This window comes from Cotesia typhae, unplaced genomic scaffold (genome assembly GCF_013202065.1).
Source record: "Cotesia typhae breed Kobodo isofemale line unplaced genomic scaffold, CoteBio_Ctyphae contig_5, whole genome shotgun sequence".
Classification (NCBI taxonomy): domain Eukaryota; kingdom Metazoa; phylum Arthropoda; class Insecta; order Hymenoptera; family Braconidae; genus Cotesia; species Cotesia typhae.
This window is the reverse complement of record NW_027423757.1, coordinates 7,075,675-7,095,458: the sequence shown is the minus strand read 5'-3', so window position 1 is coordinate 7,095,458 and position 19,784 is coordinate 7,075,675. Positions and strand designations below refer to the sequence as shown.

Genomic DNA, 19,784 nt, shown 5'->3' with positions numbered 1-19,784 from the left:
TTTTAGTTACCTATTAACATATGAATCAGAAAGATAAAGTGCTTATATGTTTTGAATAAAGGAAAAATGTAAAAAGATACCTGCTCCATAGCACAAATACTTACGCACATAAACCACATAAAAAGTTGTTTAATTTCACGTTTTTGTCGTAATTAATAGTTAATGACGTAAAATGTGTAGTTTTTATGAAAATAATATAAATAAGTAAATGAAATATTCGGCTAACGTAGCTTTGACTAAACAATAATGACAAATAATACAGTAACAATTGCGTAAAACTTAAAACTTCATAAATTAAAACAAAATAAGAAAAATCTAAAACAAAATAACTGAAAATTGTCTATAATGTTTCTTACGTTTTTAGATATGCCTAAAATGTTGTAACTTAATTAACAGGTGTTATACAAGACGCTGAGAAAGAGAAGGAGAAATTAATGATGGAGGGGTTATCGGGGGTTTATCGAGAAGGGGGTAAAGAGGCAGGAGGTGCAATAGACGTTCGTGATGGTGATAAATTAGTTCATGATGTTGAAGGTATTATAGTTAAAGAGGCAGTAACTCGCGGGGAAGAATCTGTCGAGCCGGTCATTATAAAACAAATAAAACCCAAAATGATTGATGATTCTAGTGGTAAGGGTAAAATAATTTCAAAAACTATTGTAACAACAAGTACGGGTGATCCAGATTCTGGATCATTTATAAAAACAACAACAGTGCGTGAAATATCTCCCGGACAGTCATCTTTCTTTGGTATCAATGATCCTATTATTGGAGTAAATGTGATGCAACCAACATTAGAAGAATCAAGTAAAGTTGTTGTAACGAAGACAACTATTACAACTGGACCCATTACTGAGGAGAAAATTGTTACTACAAAAGTAACAACTACTATACCGGAAGCGCAGACGATTGCGTTTGACACAAACGTTCCAATCGATCGCGCAACGGAACAAGCCAAAAGCATCTCCAAAGTCATTGTTGACTCTGTTTCGATGCCGGCTGATAATATAAGCACGAGTGAAAAAGAAAAATTTTCTAAAGAAGATAAAGAAGTTGCTGAAAAGTCAACAAAAAAAACAAACAAAGTCATACTAGCTAGTAAAGAAGATAAGACTGATAAAAAAACGAAAAAAATTAATGAAGATTCAAGAAAATCAGTATATGACGATGTTTATAATCAACCGGATGATACTAAAGAAGAAAGCAAGAAAAAAGAAAAAGGTGGTATATTTTCTGGTATCTTTAAGGGACCAAAATTGAAGAAAGGAAAATCGAAAGATTCTCAAGATCCTTCTTTCGATAGTGGCGATGAATCAATAAAAGTAGCAACTCAAGAATTTTTAGAGGATACCAGAAAAATTGCTGAACCAATCAAAGAATCACCATCTTATCCTGCTTTTGATCCTGATACATATATAGCCATTTGCCCACAAAAACTACCGGAAAATGAACCAAATCGTGATCCGATTTGGGCTACTGCAGATTTTTTGTATGATTCAAGAAGAAGTGCTGAAGCCTTTGTTCCTGAATATCGAATACCTGAAAAATTCGAATTGAAATTGGATACTGAAAAATCTTCAGATAAACAAAAAGAAAATAAAGAAGTTCCAACAGAATCTAAAGATAGCAAAGAAAAACACGGATTTTTCACAAATCTTTTTAAAACTTCGAAAAAAGTTGAAAGTGATGTAGATTCTGATAATGAAAATGCTAAAAAATCTTTTGAACTTATTGAAGAAAAAGCAAAGAAAGATATCAAAAATCTAAAAGAAAAAATCGATGATGATATTAAAGAGTCTGTCAATGGTTTAGAGGACAAGTCCAAAGACGATGTTGACTCAATACTAAAACGAAATAAAAAAATTGATGATGACATTGATAAGATGAAGCAAAATATTCATAATACTGGTAAATCTATTGATAATGACCTGAAACGTTTGAGCGGAGAAATTCAAACGCTAAACGATAAAATGAAAAATTCAGAAGAAACAGTTAAAAAAGAGACTAAACAAGTTGAAAGTGACATTAAAGCAGACATTGATAATCTCGATGAAATAAAGGAAAAGTCAGGTGGCTTCTTCGGTATTTTCCGTAGTCCAAAATCAAAAGACAAAAGACGAAGTAGGTCAAAAGACAAAGACACAAAAGATATGTTATTTGATAGTGGTGATGAAGAATTGAGAATCGTTACTAAAACTTTTTTGGATGATACAAAGAAAGTTGCCGACAAATTAGCTCAAGACGATGGTTTACAAATCATTTCCCAGACTCAAATGGAGAAAATTGAAAAATTCGTTTCCGTCACGGAAGATTCAGATGTACCAATTGACAAATTAAAAAGCACATCTTATGATATCAAAGCATCTCCTACCAAAACTTCAACTGTCCTTACAGCAGCTACTGGTGTTATTGCAAGACCTGAAGATGATACTAAAAATAGTGATGGGCACACTCGAAAAGTTTCAGAAATGAATCAAACTGTATTTACAAAAGATCCAAATACAGAAAAATCAGAAAAGGCTGAGAAAAGAATGTCAAGAGATTTTGAAGAGTCTGCTGATGAAGGAAAACAAAAGGGAACTAGTTTCTTTAGTATGTTTAAAAGTCCAAAAGTGAAGAATATAAAGAGTCGATCAAGAGATCGAAGTAGTTCTAAAGAAACTTCGTTTGATAGTGGAGATGAAGAACTTAGACATGCAACATCGAAATTTTTAGAAGATACAAAAAAAGCAGCTGAATATATTGGTGAATCCAACTTAACAAGAAGGAAGTCTCTCAAAGATAGTGTCAAAACTGATACTGAGTCTACAGTTGTTGAAGTGTTAGATGTCCCGATTCTTTCACCTGCATCTGATTCTTCAGATTCAAAAAAAGATTCGGAAAAAGGTGGAATATTTGGTATATTTAAAAGTCCTAAAAGTACTTTGAAAAGAAGAAGTAAATCAAGAGAAAAAAGTTCATCAACTGACGTATCATTTGATAGTGGAGACGAGGGAATAAAAATTGCAACATTAACATTTTTAGACGATACCAGAAGTATATCCGCTATTATGGAAGAGTATCCTTACCCTTTAGCTCCAATGAGTGAAAGTGAAAAAGATAAGAGAGAAATTATCGCATGTAAAGATGAAGATATAAAAGAAGAAGATGAAGATGAATGTAAAGATAAAGAAGATATTGCTAAAAGCAACTATTCAACAAAAATTGTCAAGAGTGTTAAACAGGGCGTCGACATAGTAACTGACGAAGCGAAAGAATTTGGAGATGAAGTGAAAGAACAAGTTCAAGAAGAAAGTAAAAAAACTGATGTTGTTACCAAGAAAGCTTCTAAAGATATCAAAAGTAAAGTAGCAGGGAAAATAACAGAAGGTAAAGACAAATTAGCTAAAGATATAAAAGCATCAAAGAGTAAAATTAAAGACGTTAAACCAAAAACTAAAACTGATACAGCTAGCAGAAGCAAGCCATTGGAAGATAAAGTGAAAACAATTAAAACAGTAACTGTTAAAAGTACTAACAAAACTGCGAAAGCAGTCTCTGTAGAGAACATGGAAGAAAAATCTCAAAAAGAGTTTAAAAAAACTGGAGAAACAGGTTTCGTATCTGATATAATTGAAGGAGCTAAACATGCAGTTGATGAAGTAACTAGAGACGTCAAAGAATTCTGGGATGACACAAAAGAAGATGTGAAGCTGGAAAAAGAGCAACCTGAAAATGTTGCCGAAAAAAGTTCGAACGGAAATAAAGACATTCGGAAAAAAATAACCACTAATCCTCCCACTGGTAAAGATAGAATAACAGCAAAAATATCGAAGACATCTAAGGTTATTTCTGATGATTCTGGAGCTGTGAAAAATCAAACGAATAAAAAGTCTACTGAAAAAAGTACAGTAGTAGGAAAAGTTAAGACCACTCAAGAAAAACCTACAAAAGGGGTAGAAAAATCAGAAAAAATGGGTAAAATTGCCATCAAAAAGGTGAGTGATAGTGTTAAGAAACCGAAAAAAACCAATGGAAAAGTAAATAACGAAAATGGAAGAGTCGAAGAAGATAAAATTACAGAAACTGAAATAGCTATTTCTGATTCTATAGAAAAAACAGAAGGTGTAGCAGAGGGAGAAAATATAGAAAAAGCAATGGCAGCTCAAGAAAAAGAAAAAGGAGTATTTTCGTCTGTGGTTCACGGAGTAGAACGACCATCAATAAATACTGTCGGGAATGTTCAAGAATTTTTAGATAATACAAAAAAGGAAGCTACGATAGAAAAAAATCAGGTTGAAAAAGCAGTCAAAAAAAACGAGAAACTCGAAGATAAAATAGGTAATATAGGAATTCCAGAGACTAAAAAAACTGTAAAAGCGACTGATAGTATAGAGAACATGAAAGGTACGGCACAGGACAAACATACTACTGAAAAGAAACCCGTTGGAAAAAAAGTCAGGGCTACGGCTGAAACTGATGCTGATAGAATCGCGGAAACTGGAAGTAAAACAGAGAAAGAAGCTAGAACAGCTAAAGACAAAGGTAAAGGATTTTTCTCCGGTATATTCAGAGGAGTCAAGCATGCAGCGGATGAAGTCGCTGAAGATGTTAAAGAATTCGTTGATGAGACGAAGAAGGAAGCTGAAGAAGAGGGAGAAAAAGCGAAAAATACTGTTAGCGAACTTGTGAATGATGGCAAAGAAAAGGCTGCTGAAAAAATTGCTGCAGGAAAAGAAGCTGTTTCTGAGGCTGCTAAAGCTACTGGAGAAGCAATATCTGAGACTCAAGAAAAAATATCCAAAACTGTCGCAGACACTACTGAAAAAGTTGCCGATGGCATTGAAGATGTCACAAACAAAGTTCACGACAAAGTTGTCGCTGAAAAAGAATCTTTGTCGGACGCTGTGAAAACAGTAGGAGACAATGTAGCGGCAACCACAGTTAAAACCACGAACGCTGTAAAAGAAACGAAAGACGCAGTTGCAAAAGAAATTAAAGAAGACTCACAACTCATCAAAGAGAAAATAAGCGGTGCAGCCGAAACGGTTGTAGACAGTGCCACATCAACCAAGGAAAAAGCAGAGAAAGAAGCTAAGAAAGCTAAAGACAAAGGTAAAGGATTCTTTTCTGGTATATTCAAGGGAGTCAAACATGCAGCGGATGAAGTCGCTGAAGATGTTAAAGAATTCGTTGATGAAACAAAGAAGGAAGCTGAAGAAGAGGAAGAGAAAGCAAAACATGCTGTAAGTGAACTTGTACATGACAGTAAAGAAAAGGCTGCTGACAAGATTGCTACCGGAAAAGAGACTGTTTCTCAAGCTGTTAAAGCTACTGGTGAAGCAATGTCTGATGCTAAAGATAAAACGTCACAAGCTGTCAAAGACACTACTAAACAAGTTGTTGAAAATATCGAAGATGTAACAAACAAAGTTCACGACAAAGTTGTCGCTGAAAAAGAATCTTTGTCTGATGCTGTGAAAACAGTAGGCGACAAAGTAGCAGCAACCACAGTTAAAACCACTGACGCTGTGAAAGAAACAAAAGACGCAGTTGCAAAAGAAATTAAAGAAGACTCACAAGTCATCAAAGAGAAAATAAGCGGTGCAGCTGAAACGGTTGTAGACAGTGTCGCATCAACCAAGGAAAAAGCAGAGAAAGAAGCTAAGAAAGCTAAAGACAAAGGTAAAGGATTCTTCTCTGGTATATTCAAGGGAGTCAAACATGCAGCGGATGAAGTCGCTGAAGATGTTAAAGAATTCGTTGATGAAACCAAGAAGGAAGCTGAAGAAGAGGAAGAGAAAGCGAAACATGCTGTTAGTGAACTTGTACATGACAGTAAAGAAACGGCGGCTGAAAAATTGCTGCCGGAAAAGAAGCAGTTTCTGAGGCTTCTCAAACTACTAGTGAAGCAATATCTAAAGCTAAAGATAAGTCATCACAAGCTGTAAAAGACACTACTAAAAAAGTCGCCGATGGCGCTGAAGATGTTGCAAACAAAGATTACGACAAAGTTGTCGCTGAAAAAGAATCTTTGGCTGACGCTGTGAAAACAGTAGGAGACAAAGTAGCGCCAACCGCAGTTGAGTCTTCTGACGTGTTAAAAGAAAGGAAAGATACAGTTGCAAAAGAAATTAAAGACTCACAAGTCGTCAAAGAGAAAATGAGCAGTGCCGCTGAAACGGTTGTAGACAGTGTCGCATCAACCAAGGAAAAAGCAGAGAAAGAAGCTAAGAAAGCTAAAGACAAAGGTAAAGGATTCTTCTCTGGTATATTCAAGGGAGTCAAACATGCAGCGGATGAAGTCGCTGAAGATATTAAAGAATTCGTTGATGAAACCAAGAAGGAAGCTGAAAAAGAGGAAGAGAAAGCGAAACATGCTGTTAGTGAACTTGTACATGACAGTAAAGAAACGGCGGCTGAAAAAATTGCTGCCGGAAAAGAAGCAGTTTCTGAGGCTTCTCAAACTACTAGTGAAGCAATATCTAAAGCTAAAGATAAGTCATCACAAGCTGTAAAAGACACTACTAAAAAAGTCGCCGATGGCGCTGAAGATGTTGCAAACAAAGATTACGACAAAGTTGTCGCTGAAAAAGAATCTTTGGCTGACGCTGTGAAAACAGTAGGAGACAAAGTAGCGCCAACCGCAGTTGAGTCTTCTGACGTGTTAAAAGAAAGGAAAGATACAGTTGCAAAAGAAATTAAAGACTCACAAGTCGTCAAAGAGAAAATGAGCAGTGCCGCTGAAACGGTTGTAGACAGTGTCGCATCAACCAAGGAAAAAGCAGAGAAAGAAGCTAAGAAAGCTAAAGACAAAGGTAAAGGATTCTTCTCTGGTATATTCAAGGGAGTCAAACATGCAGCGGATGAAGTCGCTGAAGATATTAAAGAATTCGTTGATGAAACCAAGAAGGAAGCTGAAAAAGAGGAAGAGAAAGCGAAACATGCTGTTAGTGAACTTGTACATGACAGTAAAGAAACGGCGGCTGAAAAAATTGCTGCCGGAAAAGAAGCAGTTTCTGAGGCTTCTCAAACTACTAGTGAAGCAATATCTAAAGCTAAAGATAAGTCATCACAAGCTGTAAAAGACACTACTAAAAAAGTCGCCGATGGCGCTGAAGATGTTGCAAACAAAGATTACGACAAAGTTGTCGCTGAAAAAGAATCTTTGGCTGACGCTGTGAAAACAGTAAGAGACGGATTAGCCGCTACCGCAGTTGACACTTCTGACGATTTAAAAGAAACAAAAGACGCAGTTGCAAAAGAAATTAAAGAGGACTCACAAGTCATCAAGAAGAAAATAAGCGGTGCAGCTGAAACGGTTGTAGATAGCGCCGCATTGACCAAGGAACAAGCAGAAAAAGAAGCCAAAAGAGCGAAAGAAAAAGGTAAAGGATTCTTCTCTGGGATATTCAAGGGAGTCAAACATGCAGCAGATGAAGTCGCTGAAGATATTAAAGAATTTGTTGATGAAACAAAGAAAGAAGCTGAAGAAGAGGAAGAGAAAGCGAGACATGCTGTTAGTGAACTTGTACATGACAGTAAAGAAAAGGCTTCTGAAAAAATTGCTGCCGGAAAAGAAGCTGTTTCTCAAGTTGCTAAAGGTACTGGTGAAGCAATATCTAAAGCTACAGATAAAACATCACAAGCTGTCAAAGATACTACTAAAAAAGTTGCCGATGGCGTTGAGGATGTCACAAACAAAGTTCCCGACAAAGTTATCGCTGAAAAAGAATCTTTGTCTGCCACTGTGAAAACAGTAGGAGACAATGCAGCGGCAACCACAGTTAAAACCACGGACGCTGTAAAAGAAACAAAAGACGCAGTTGCAAAAGAAATTAAAGAAGACTCACAACTCATCAAAGAGAAAATAAGCGGTGCAGCCGAAACGGTTGTAGACAGTGCCACATCAACCAAGGAAAAAGCAGAGAAAGAAGCTAAAAAAGCCAAAGATAAAGGTAAAGGATTTTTCTCTGGCATTTTCAAAGGAGTCAAACATGCAGCCGATGAAGTCGCTGACGATGTTAAAGAATTCGTTGACGAGACAAAGAAAGAAGCTGAAGAAGAGGAAGAGAAAGCGAAACATGCTGTTAGTGAACTTGTACATGACAGTAAAGAAAAGGCTGCTGAAAAAATTTCTGTTGGAAAAGAAGCTGTTTCTCAAGCTGCTAAAAGCACTTGTGAAGCAATATCTGAAGCTAAAGATAAAACATCACAAGCTGTCAAAGACACTACTAAACAAGTTGTTGAAAATGTCGAAGATGTTACAAACAAAGTTCACGACAATGTTGCCGCTGAAAAAGAATCTTTGTCTGACGCTGTGAAAACAGTAGGAGACAAAGTAGCAGCAACCACAGTTAAAACCACTGACGCTGTAAAAGAAACGAAAGACGCAGTTGCAAAAGAAATTAAAGAAGACTCACAACTCATCAAAGAGAAAATAAGCGGTGCAGCTGTAACGGTTGTAGATAGCGCCGCATTGACCAAGGAACAAGCAGAAAAAGAAGCCAAAAGAGCGAAAGAAAAAGGTAAAGGATTCTTCTCTGGTATATTTAAGGGAGTAAAACATGCAGCGGATGAAGTCGCTGAAGATGTTAAAGAATTTGTTGATGAGACAAAGAAGGAAGCTGAAGAAGAGGGAGAGAAAGCGAAACATGCTGTTAGTGAACTTGTACATGACAGTAATGAAAAGGCTGCTGAAAAAATTGCTGCCGGAAAAGAAGCTGTTTCTCAAGCTGCTAAAGGTACTGGTGAAGCAATATCTGAAGCTAAAGATAAAACATCCCAAGCTGTCAAAGATACTACTAAAAAAGTTGCCGATGGCGTTGAAGATGTCACAAATAAAGTTCACGACAAAGTTATCGCTGAAAAAGAATCTTTGTCTGCCGCTGTGAAAACAGTAGGAGACAAAGTAGCGGCAACCACAGTTAAAACCACTGACGCTGTAAAAGAAACGAAAGACGCAGTTGCAAAAGAAATTAAAGAAGACTCACAAGTCATCAACGAGAAAATAAGCGGTGCAGCCGAAACGGTTGTAAACAGTGCCACATCATCCAAGGAAAAAGCAGAGAAAGAAGCTAAAAAAGCCAAAGATAAAGGTAAAGGATTTTTCTCTGGGATATTCAAGGGAGCCAAACATGCAGCCGATGAAGTCGCTGACGATGTTAAAGAATTCGTTGACGAGACAAAGAAAGAAGCTGAAGAAGAGGAAGAGAAAGCGAAACATGCTGTTAGTGAACTTGTACATGACAGTAAAGAAAAGGCTGCTGAAAAAATTTCTGTTGGAAAAGAAGCTGTTTCTCAAGCTGCTAAAAGCACTAGTGAAGCAATATCTGAAGCTAAAGATAAAACATCACAAGCTGTCAAAGACACTACTAAACAAGTTGTTGAAAATGTCGAAGATGTTACAAACAAAGTTCACGACAATGTTGCCGCTGAAAAAGAATCTTTGTCTGACGCTGTGAAAACAGTAGGAGACAAAGTAGCAGCAACCACAGTTAAAACCACTGACGCTGTAAAAGAAACGAAAGACGCAGTTGCAAAAGAAATTAAAGAAGACTCACAACTCATCAAAGAGAAAATAAGCGGTGCAGCTGTAACGGTTGTAGATAGCGCCGCATTGACCAAGGAACAAGCAGAAAAAGAAGCCAAAAGAGCGAAAGAAAAAGGTAAAGGATTCTTCTCTGGTATATTTAAGGGAGTAAAACATGCAGCGGATGAAGTCGCTGAAGATGTTAAAGAATTTGTTGATGAGACAAAGAAGGAAGCTGAAGAAGAGGGAGAGAAAGCGAAACATGCTGTTAGTGAACTTGTACATGACAGTAATGAAAAGGCTGCTGAAAAAATTGCTGCCGGAAAAGAAGCTGTTTCTCAAGCTGCTAAAGGTACTGGTGAAGCAATATCTGAAGCTAAAGATAAAACATCCCAAGCTGTCAAAGATACTACTAAAAAGTTGCCGATGGCGTTGAAGATGTCACAAATAAAGTTCACGACAAAGTTATCGCTGAAAAAGAATCTTTGTCTGCCGCTGTGAAAACAGTAGGAGACAAAGTAGCGGCAACCACAGTTAAAACCACTGACGCTGTAAAAGAAACGAAAGACGCAGTTGCAAAAGAAATTAAAGAAGACTCACAAGTCATCAACGAGAAAATAAGCGGTGCAGCCGAAACGGTTGTAAACAGTGCCACATCATCCAAGGAAAAAGCAGAGAAAGAAGCTAAAAAAGCCAAAGATAAAGGTAAAGGATTTTTCTCTGGGATATTCAAGGGAGCCAAACATGCAGCCGATGAAGTCGCTGACGATGTTAAAGAATTCGTTGACGAGACAAAGAAGGAGGCTAAAGAAGAGGAAGAAAAAGCGAAACATGGTATTAGTGAGCTTGTGAATGATGGCAAAGAAAAAGCTGCTGGGACGATTGCTGCCCGAAAAGAAGCTGTGTCCGAAGTTTCTAAAGTTACTGGTGAAGCAATATCTAAAGCTAAAGATAGAACATCCCAAGCTGTCAAAGATACTACTAAACAAGTTGTTGAAAATCTCGAAGATGTTACAAACAAAGTTCACGACAAAGTTGCCGCTGAAAAAGAATCTTTGTCTGACGCTGTGAGAACAGTAGGAGACAAAGTAGCGGCAACCACAGTTAAAACCACTGACGCTGTAAAAGAAACGAAAGACGCAGTTGCAAAAGAAATTAAAGAAGACTCACAACTCATCAAAGAGAAAATAAGCGGTGCAGCTGAAACGGTTGTAGATAGCGCCGCAATGACCAAGGAACAAGCAGAAAAAGAAGCCAAAAGAGCGAAAGAAAAAGGTAAAGGATTCTTCTCTGGTATATTTAAGGGAGTAAAACATGCAGCGGATGAAGTCGCTGAAGATGTTAAAGAATTCGTTGATGAGACAAAGAAGGAAGCTGAAGAAGAGGGAGAGAAAGCGAAACATGCTGTTAGTGAACTTGTACATGACAGTAATGAAAAGGCTGCTGAAAAAATTGCTGCCGGAAAAGAAGCTGTTTCTCAAGCTGCTAAAGGTACTGGTGAAGCAATATCTGAAGCTAAAGATAAAACATCTCAAGCTGTCAAAGATACTACTAAAAAAGTTGCCGATGGCGTTGAAGATGTCACAAATAAAGTTCACGACAAAGTTATCGCTGAAAAAGAATCTTTGTCTGCCGCTGTGAAAACAGTAGGAGACAAAGTAGCGGCAACCACAGTTAAAACCACTGATGCTGTAAAAGAAACGAAAGACGCAGTTGCAAAAGAAATTAAAGACTCACAAGTCGTCAAAGAGAAAATGAGCAGTGCCGCTGAAACGGTTGTAGACAGTGTCGCATCAACCAAGGAAAAAGCAGAGAAAGAAGCTAAGAAAGCTAAAGACAAAGGTAAAGGATTCTTCTCTGGTATATTCAAGGGAGTCAAACATGCAGCGGATGAAGTCGCTGAAGATGTTAAAGAATTTGTTGATGAGACAAAGAAGGAAGCTGAAGAAGAGGGAGAGAAAGCGAAACATGCTGTTAGTGAACTTGTACATGACAGTAATGAAAAGGCTGCTGAAAAAATTGCTGCCGGAAAAGAAGCTGTTTCTCAAGCTGCTAAAGGTACTGGTGAAGCAATATCTGAAGCTAAAGATAAAACATCCCAAGCTGTCAAAGATACTACTAAAAAAGTTGCCGATGGCGTTGAAGATGTCACAAATAAAGTTCACGACAAAGTTATCGCTGAAAAAGAATCTTTGTCTGCCGCTGTGAAAACAGTAGGAGACAAAGTAGCGGCAACCACAGTTAAAACCACTGATGCTGTAAAAGAAACGAAAGACGCAGTTGCAAAAGAAATTAAAGAAGACTCACAAGTCATCAAAGAGAAAATAAGCGGTGCAGCCGAAACGGTTGTAGACAGTGCCACATCATCCAAGGAAAAAGCAGAGAAAGAAGCTAAAAAAGCCAAAGATAAAGGTAAAGGATTTTTCTCTGGGATATTCAAGGGAGCCAAACATGCAGCCGATGAAGTCGCTGACGATGTTCAAGAATTCGTTGACGAGACAAAGAAGGAAGCTGAAGAAGAGGAAGAGAAAGCAAAACATGCTGTAAGTGAACTTGTACATGACAGTAAAGAAAAGGCTGCTGACAAGATTGCTACCGGAAAAGAGACTGTTTCTCAAGCTGTTAAAGCTACTGGTGAAGCAATGTCTGATGCTAAAGATAAAACGTCACAAGCTGTCAAAGACACTACTAAACAAGTTGTTGAAAATATCGAAGATGTAACAATCAAAGTTCACGACAAAGTTGTCGCTGAAAAAGAATCTTTGTCTGATGCTGTGAAAACAGTAGGCGACAAAGTAGCAGCAACCACAGTTAAAACCACTGACGCTGTGAAAGAAACAAAAGACGCAGTTGCAAAAGAAATTAAAGAAGACTCACAAGTCATCAAAGAGAAAATAAGCGGTGCAGCCGAAACGGTTGTAGACTGTGCCACATCAACCAAGGAAAAAGCAGAGAAAGAAGCTAAAAAAGCCAAAGATAAGGGTAAAGGATTTTTCTCTGGGATATTCAAGGGAGTCAAACATGCAGCCGATGACGTCGCTGACGATGTTAAAGAGTTCGTTGACGAGACAAAGAAGGAGGCTAAAGAAGAGGAAGAAAAAGCGAAACATGGTGTTAGTGAGCTTGTGAATGATGGCAAAGAAAAAGCTGCTGGGACGATTGCTGCAGGAAAAGAAGCTGTGTCCGAAGTTTCTAAAGTTACTGGTGAAGCAATATTCGATTCAAAAAACAAAATATCGCAAGCTGAATCGGATATTTCTAAAAATTTCGAAGCTGGTTTTGAGAAAATTACAACTGAGAACGATAAAACTAGTGGTATGTTTTTTGGAATTTTAAAAGGTAACAAGCATGGTTCGAACGTTAAGCATAATGATGTTGACGACTTTTTAAGAGACGCCCAATGTGAAGCTACGGCAGAGAAATCCCGTGCTCATAAAGTTGCTGTAGATCTTGCTACTAGCGTTAAAGATGACATTCATAGTGCGCGAGATGCATCATTAACAGCAAACAAAGCCGCAGTTAGTTCTGATCTTTCCGTAAAAATTATCGAAGAGAAACCCGTATTTGATACCGAAAAACATATAATAGCAGCTGCGAAAACAGCTCATGAAATTGTCGACGATATACCAATGAAAGCAGAAACTTTGAATAAAAAAATTAAAGATAATACCCAGATCGTTGGCGATAACCTTATAGTAACGATTGAAACAACAATTACATCTGCTGAAGTAACTAACAATAAAGCTGAAAAAGATGTTAAGAAAGTTAAAGACAAAAATGGTGGTATGTTCTTTGGTATTTTAAAAAGTCCGAAGCATGCATCTGACTCGGAAAAAGAATTACGATCACATCGAAGACAACAAAACCAAGCGATTAAAGATTTTGCTGGCAAAGCCACAGAAGAAATAGATCAAAACACGATAGAAGAAATTGAAATTATGAAGAAATCAACTACCGAACCGTCAGACGTAAATACCGATGATGTTGAAAAAGACGCTAAAAAAACTAAAGATAAAAGTGTGGGATTTTTTTCGGGAATAATTAAAGGTGCGAAACATATGGTGGACGAAGTAACAGGAGAAGTTAAAGAATTCTGGGATGAAACAAAAGAAGACGAAGAAAAAGCAGAATATGCTCGACGCGAAGCTAAAGAGTCAGAAAAGTCCGCTAAATTAATCAGTGCTAAATCTGGAGATGATCTTGAGGATGAAGAAAATATGAGGCATCAAATGTATTTAAACCTTGAGCAAACTCTACATGATAACGTTGATAGTTCACTTTACCATCCAAAATCTCCAACAAAAGTGACATTGTGTTTAGATAAGAGTGGTTCTGACAGTGAGTCTGTATCTGAATTGGATTCAGCTCATAGTACTATAGACCATGGAACATCTCCGAAGAAATCTTCAAGCAAAGGAAAATCAAAGGGAGTTATTTCAAATATTGTAAAAAGTGCAAAGAACGTATCACACAAAATAACTAAAGAAGTTGATCAGGTTACTGATAATATTAAAGACGCAACAGAAAAGTTCTGGGAGGACACTAAAATTGATTCAAAAGATTCGCATTTATCTGGCAGTTACGACGTTTCTTCCCCGCTCCGCGAGACCGATTCTAAATCAGTTAAAGTGACAGATTTAGAAGATAAGTTAGAGTCGTTTAGTTCATTAGAATTAGCTAGAGAAACAATTCCAAAGGATCATTCAGATATGAGAATAAAGTCTGTGTCGTGCATTCCACAAAAAACTACTAGTACAACAAGAGAAGTAGTTAAAGAAGTTAGGGTAGTTAGAATTGAGGAAAAAACATCGTCCACAGAAAGACTTGATGTATATGATGAAGACTTAGTTAAATTAGGGCACCTCGAGCCTCGCGCAGTGCAATCCGTCACCACAGTCGTAACAAAGTCTGTGCGGACGGCAGCGGCGACCCCGCCACCCAGCCCCGACGAGCTCGGTGACAGTAGCATTAAAGGTATCTTAAAACAATGATTGATTGTATTATATATATTTGATAAAGATATATATATATATACATATATTATATTACATACCCAGCTGTGTGTAACATAAAAAACCTAATTTTCGTTAAACTTTTTTTTTGATGCTTTTAATTATTTTTTAACTCATTCAGATTGATTTTTTTTTTTTTATAAATTTTATAACTATTTCATTTCTACCATAATGAGTTGGGTAGAAACGGCAATTATTAATGATTTTCCGGCAAAAGAAAAAAAAAATTAATCATTCACCGCAATCCATCATGAAATCTTTTTAAAACGCTAATAGCGTAATCTAATTCTAATAATATTTAATTTAATATCGTGAATTGCATAACTAGCCTTTCAGAAAATTTTAACTGAAAAATGATTGAGAAAAAAATTTTTTCTCGACAGAAAAATTTTTCTATCATTTTGCAAGTTAAATCTAACATTGACCGGCTAGTGAATTTTAAAACTCCAAAAGAAAAGTTCATATTTTATTGTGATATAATCCAATTGATTTGCTATTTTAATTTTTTTTTTTTTTTTTTTTTTCCAGTTCTAACAGCAATAATCATTATCATCATAAAAATGATAAATGATTTTTTTATGTTAATTATTTATTTAATTTAACTGCATGTTTTCAGGGAATATTAATTTATTTTTTATTTTACTATTATACTAATTTTACAGAGCTTTATCAACTACTGCACTGTGGTGTCTATGTGGTATCACAATCCAATTAATTCATTAATCATTTTTTTATCATTGTATCCTCATCCCATCATTGTAATACGACCATTGTAAAAAATATCTAATTATTATTTATTTCAAAATAAAACACAAACAAAAATTTTTTAACGCGTGGTACATAAATATTAAATAATTTCATTAACAGGAAAACCATGGTCTAGCGAAGCATGCGAACCAAACGAATATGGCCAGGAAACTTATCATCACTTCATCCTTATTTACCATTGTTTCAATCACTGCTTTAAATGTTCATTTAAAATTGAATCAAGTCATTACTTATCTATATTTGTGGGTTTATTTCAGATATAACTGAGGAAGCTGCCAAACGTGCCCAACTTCTTGCAGAACAGGCCTTAACAGCAGGAAAACCAGGTAATTAAATGAGCTCATAAGATAAAAGTTAAAAAATATATTTTATCTGTTTCATTCGCAATTAATTTTTTATTTAAATAATTTTATTGTGTATTTAAATATGTAATTTATAATAGCTAAACTAGCTGGAAGAAATCAGTACGTTAGAGTAATTTTTACTCTTGTGGTACCCTCGGTCATATTTAGCTTTATCTTCCATAGTTAGCACATGCTGACGCTTTTACTACACAACTAATACTTTACGAATGCGTTTCATTGATCTAACCAATTACTTTTTTCAACTCATAATTATTAATAGCACGAAATTATTTCTTACAATTTGTAAATTTATTTTTTTTTAACAATAGAACAATTAGACTTAGAAAAACTAGACTATAAGAATTATAGATAAAAGCTTTATTCATTAGTTTCAATGAAGTGCATTCAATCAGTTTAGATATTACACTATCTAATAAATGTCTCATTTTCTTTTTCATGAAAAAAAAAAAAAATATGATAAAGTTCATTCATTCATTTCGTGTTGATACCAACTAAAAAGTTTTGTTTGATATTGATTGATCAAGGCTGACCCTATTTTTTTGTTTTTGTGTATTAAAACAAAACAAAATAATAAAATTATTTTTAAAATTATTTGAAAGCCAATTAAGCAAGAAAAAATAAAAAAGTTAATATTTAATATTGAGCTAAAAAGTTAAAAATTTCATTAGTGTGTATCAATGTGCTTTATATATTGCCCTTGTTCCTGTTCTTGTCCGTGTCCTTTTGGATGGGTCAGGGCATGATTCGGCTGAGATTGATGGGACTGTAGAGAGGCATGTTACTACTTCTGCTCCAACAAAGCAACCTGTTCCCGCCCCACGTCACTCTGCTAAGTTATCTATCAGCAAAACAGAGTTAACTCTTGAACTCGACGAGCATCATCAGAAACCCAAGAGCCCAAAATCAAAAATACCAAAGCTAAGTAAAATATCTAGAAATATTTGCGAAGACCAGCTACCTGTTAAGCAACCTCGAGTATCCACTTCTGATTCTACAGAGGCAAATCAAAAAAATATGATTCCAGTTACCGTGGATAAACAAAAATCATTAGAAATAGTTAAAGATAAAGTTGTGGCAACTATCCAAAATTCTATCATAGAGAATCCGTCCATTGCCTCTTACTCTTTTCCTGAAGACATTGTTTACACTAAAACAGTAACAACAGTTGTTAATTTTGAAGTGGATCAAAATAGCATAAAAAAAATATTAAGTACCAATGAATTATCTCAAGTACTAGAGGACGTTTCACAGGACTTCAATAAATTTCCGCAACTCGGTGAAGTCAGCAATTACACTGTAAAGACTTCGAAAGGTTTCGTTAACGAAAGAATACCATTATCCAGATCGAAAGAGGATCAGATGAGCGAGGAAAATGCATCTGGTAGTATAGTAAAAGAAGTAAGGTCAATCAGCACCAAGAGTTCCTGGGAATCATCAACAAGATCTCGTGACGATCACGATAATTGGGAAACTCATTACTCATTGGATACTTCACCAGGTTCATGTGATGCCGGATTCACTAAAAACAGTGACTCGAGGCATGATTTACCAAGCGACAGCGATAGTGAGGGCTCACCACGACAAAGAAGACGTTCAATGAGCAAGAGGCGAACACTTGGCAGCTCCAGTGGCTCTGATGTTGCATTGCACGAAGGTGCAGAGCTCTCCCCTATGGAAGACGACCAAGGTACCTCACTCACAGCTAACAGTTCTAAGTAAGCGATGTAAATATCCTGCTAAAACGACTCACCTTCAGGCCATGTCCAGGCTCCTGGTCCTTAAGCCGCAAATAAATATTTATATTTTAAAAAGCTTCATTCGCTGCCGTCCTAAATATTTTTTTGTTTTGTTATTTTATCTCCCTGTTATTTTGCTTCATTTTTTTCAATCGCTCAACACACAATCGACTGCATGCTTTTTTTTTTTATTTTATTTGCACGGCTCTTGCATGTTTTGAAAATTGCACCTTGATTTTTTTGTGATCATTGCGGTTGTAAAAAAAATTTGGGAAAAAAAACAAAGCTTGTACAGAAGATTTATTTTTATATTATCGCTAGGTGATTTGATTTTATTTTTACAAGGTATAAAAATATGATTTGCTAAGTGATTAATGGCAGCTAGTTGCTTAAAATCCTCAATAAAAGCCATGGAAAGATTTTATATATTTTTTTTTCCGTGCGATAAAAGTTCATTGGGAAAATTACAATCATTCATACGGTTGGTCATTAACTGAATCCTGGGATCAGCAATTATAACTAAAAGTTTTATCGTGATCTCTGTTATTTATGACATCATTTACAGTTTTGATAATGAATCAGATAATTACTTAGCATATATGTTATAATTACCGTGGTAATACCAGAGCAAAATTTTGCACAATTGGCCGAGAGAGTGAAAAGCTGTCCTCTAGGGACTACAAGCGACCTTAAAAGGACCAAGACTAATAAAGACAACTGCATTTGTTGGATAAGTGTGGCAGCCGCTATTTTAATTGGCATATGTGCAATTTATCTAGCCCTGATGGAACCTCAAGTATTCTCACATGTCCTCTCAAATCATGACCCAAGGCAATCTGGGTACGACCAATGATAATTATTTTGTTTTTTAAATTAATAATTACATTAATCATAATATTTATAATTTCAATCAACAAACATGTAATCGAAAGAAGAAATTTTATTCATTAAAAAATATACCTTGATTAAATATATAAATATCAGATTACTATTTTAGATATCCAGATTTTATTTCAAGATATTTTATGATGGTAGGACAGTAAAAAAATACAAGCTTTAGTTTTTCGATATTTTGTTTTTTAAAAAAGCAAATTGCATGACTACTTAGTATGTATACTGGCATGAGTAAAAACAATATAAATATATAATAAAATATCATATAATACATAGAACACTTTGCACTTTTATATTTTTTTTTGCTTCTATAAATTACAAAAGTATGTTATATTTATTTTTAAACAATGATCATCACAAGCAGTAATAGTATTTGTTTTGCATGATATTGTAGTATAGTATTATTATTATTATACGCTAATTATTGATCTCGTTTTTATAATCTCATAACTCTTACGAGACCACTTGATCCTTTGTAGCTCCTGTGAGAACAAATATTTCAAGATAAAGCTAAAGTTTAGAGGGACCAACGTTCACGTTACGGTGGTTTATATGATATAGATAAAATAAAGAATATTATTGAATGAAAGATTCATCAGAATTGTTAGACGAATCGTTATAATAAAATTTATCTATAAATTATTAATATTAAGTTAATTATCATCTGAAAGTAAGTAAGCGTGATAAATTAATTATGATTGCTTCTCAATATAATCATAAATAATATTATAGATTTAATAAATTGAAAAAAAAAATTTTAATGAATAATCTAACATTGATTAACTAAAATCTTATTATTAACCAAACTAAATGTTTTCTTTATAATCAATTAAAAATTAGATTAGATTAAATCAAACACACAACGTAATTATTCGTCTAACAGTATTAATAAACCCATTTTTTTTACCAATCAATTAAAATTCAATATAGTATTTCCATTTTCAAGTAATTAATTACTAAAAAATTGCGTAATGTCTAAAAATTTTAATTCTCTGTTGAATGTTAATTAAAAAAAAAATTATAATTGCCTAATTCATTAATAGATTTAATTTTGAAAAGAAAAAATTGATTGAATAGTAAAGTAATTATAGAAAAAAGTTATATGAATATAGTTAGCTGAGAAAAGTAAAGTTTTCGTTGCCAGAATTTAGTAATGCTGTGAATTTTTTTTTTTTTTTTTATGTGTCTAGTCTTTTTATACCCCTTGTTTGGGCATGATGTAAATTAAAAAAAAAATAATTAACAGAGTAACGTATATTTTATTATTTAATGCGACAATATATGTAAGCGTATAGAAAAGTAAGAGAATATATAAATATTAAAAATTTGATCGAATTTTTCAAAGTAATTTTTAAAATCATAATTATTTAATTTTTTATTTTTTTTTTTTATTTATCTACAGAATCTGACTTTTTACAACATAGTGAACCATCCTACATGGAAACTACCACAACAGAAATCGACCCACTGACCAACGAAAGGTATTAGAATAATTACA

The 19,784-nt window shown here is 35.0% G+C and overlaps 1 protein-coding gene across 1 annotated transcript in view; it reads left to right on the top strand.

Annotated features, from left to right (window-relative positions):
• The window catches only part of LOC141530364 (uncharacterized), a 52,755-nt gene that overhangs the window by 32,432 nt on the left and 539 nt on the right, over positions 1-19,784 (top strand). The window contains 6 exon segments of the mRNA XM_074247424.1: positions 397-5,906; positions 5,909-9,964; positions 9,967-14,485; positions 15,549-15,617; positions 16,393-17,343; positions 19,689-19,767. Coding sequence (XP_074103525.1) covers positions 397-5,906; positions 5,909-9,964; positions 9,967-14,485; positions 15,549-15,617; positions 16,393-17,343; positions 19,689-19,767 — 15,184 coding nt within the window.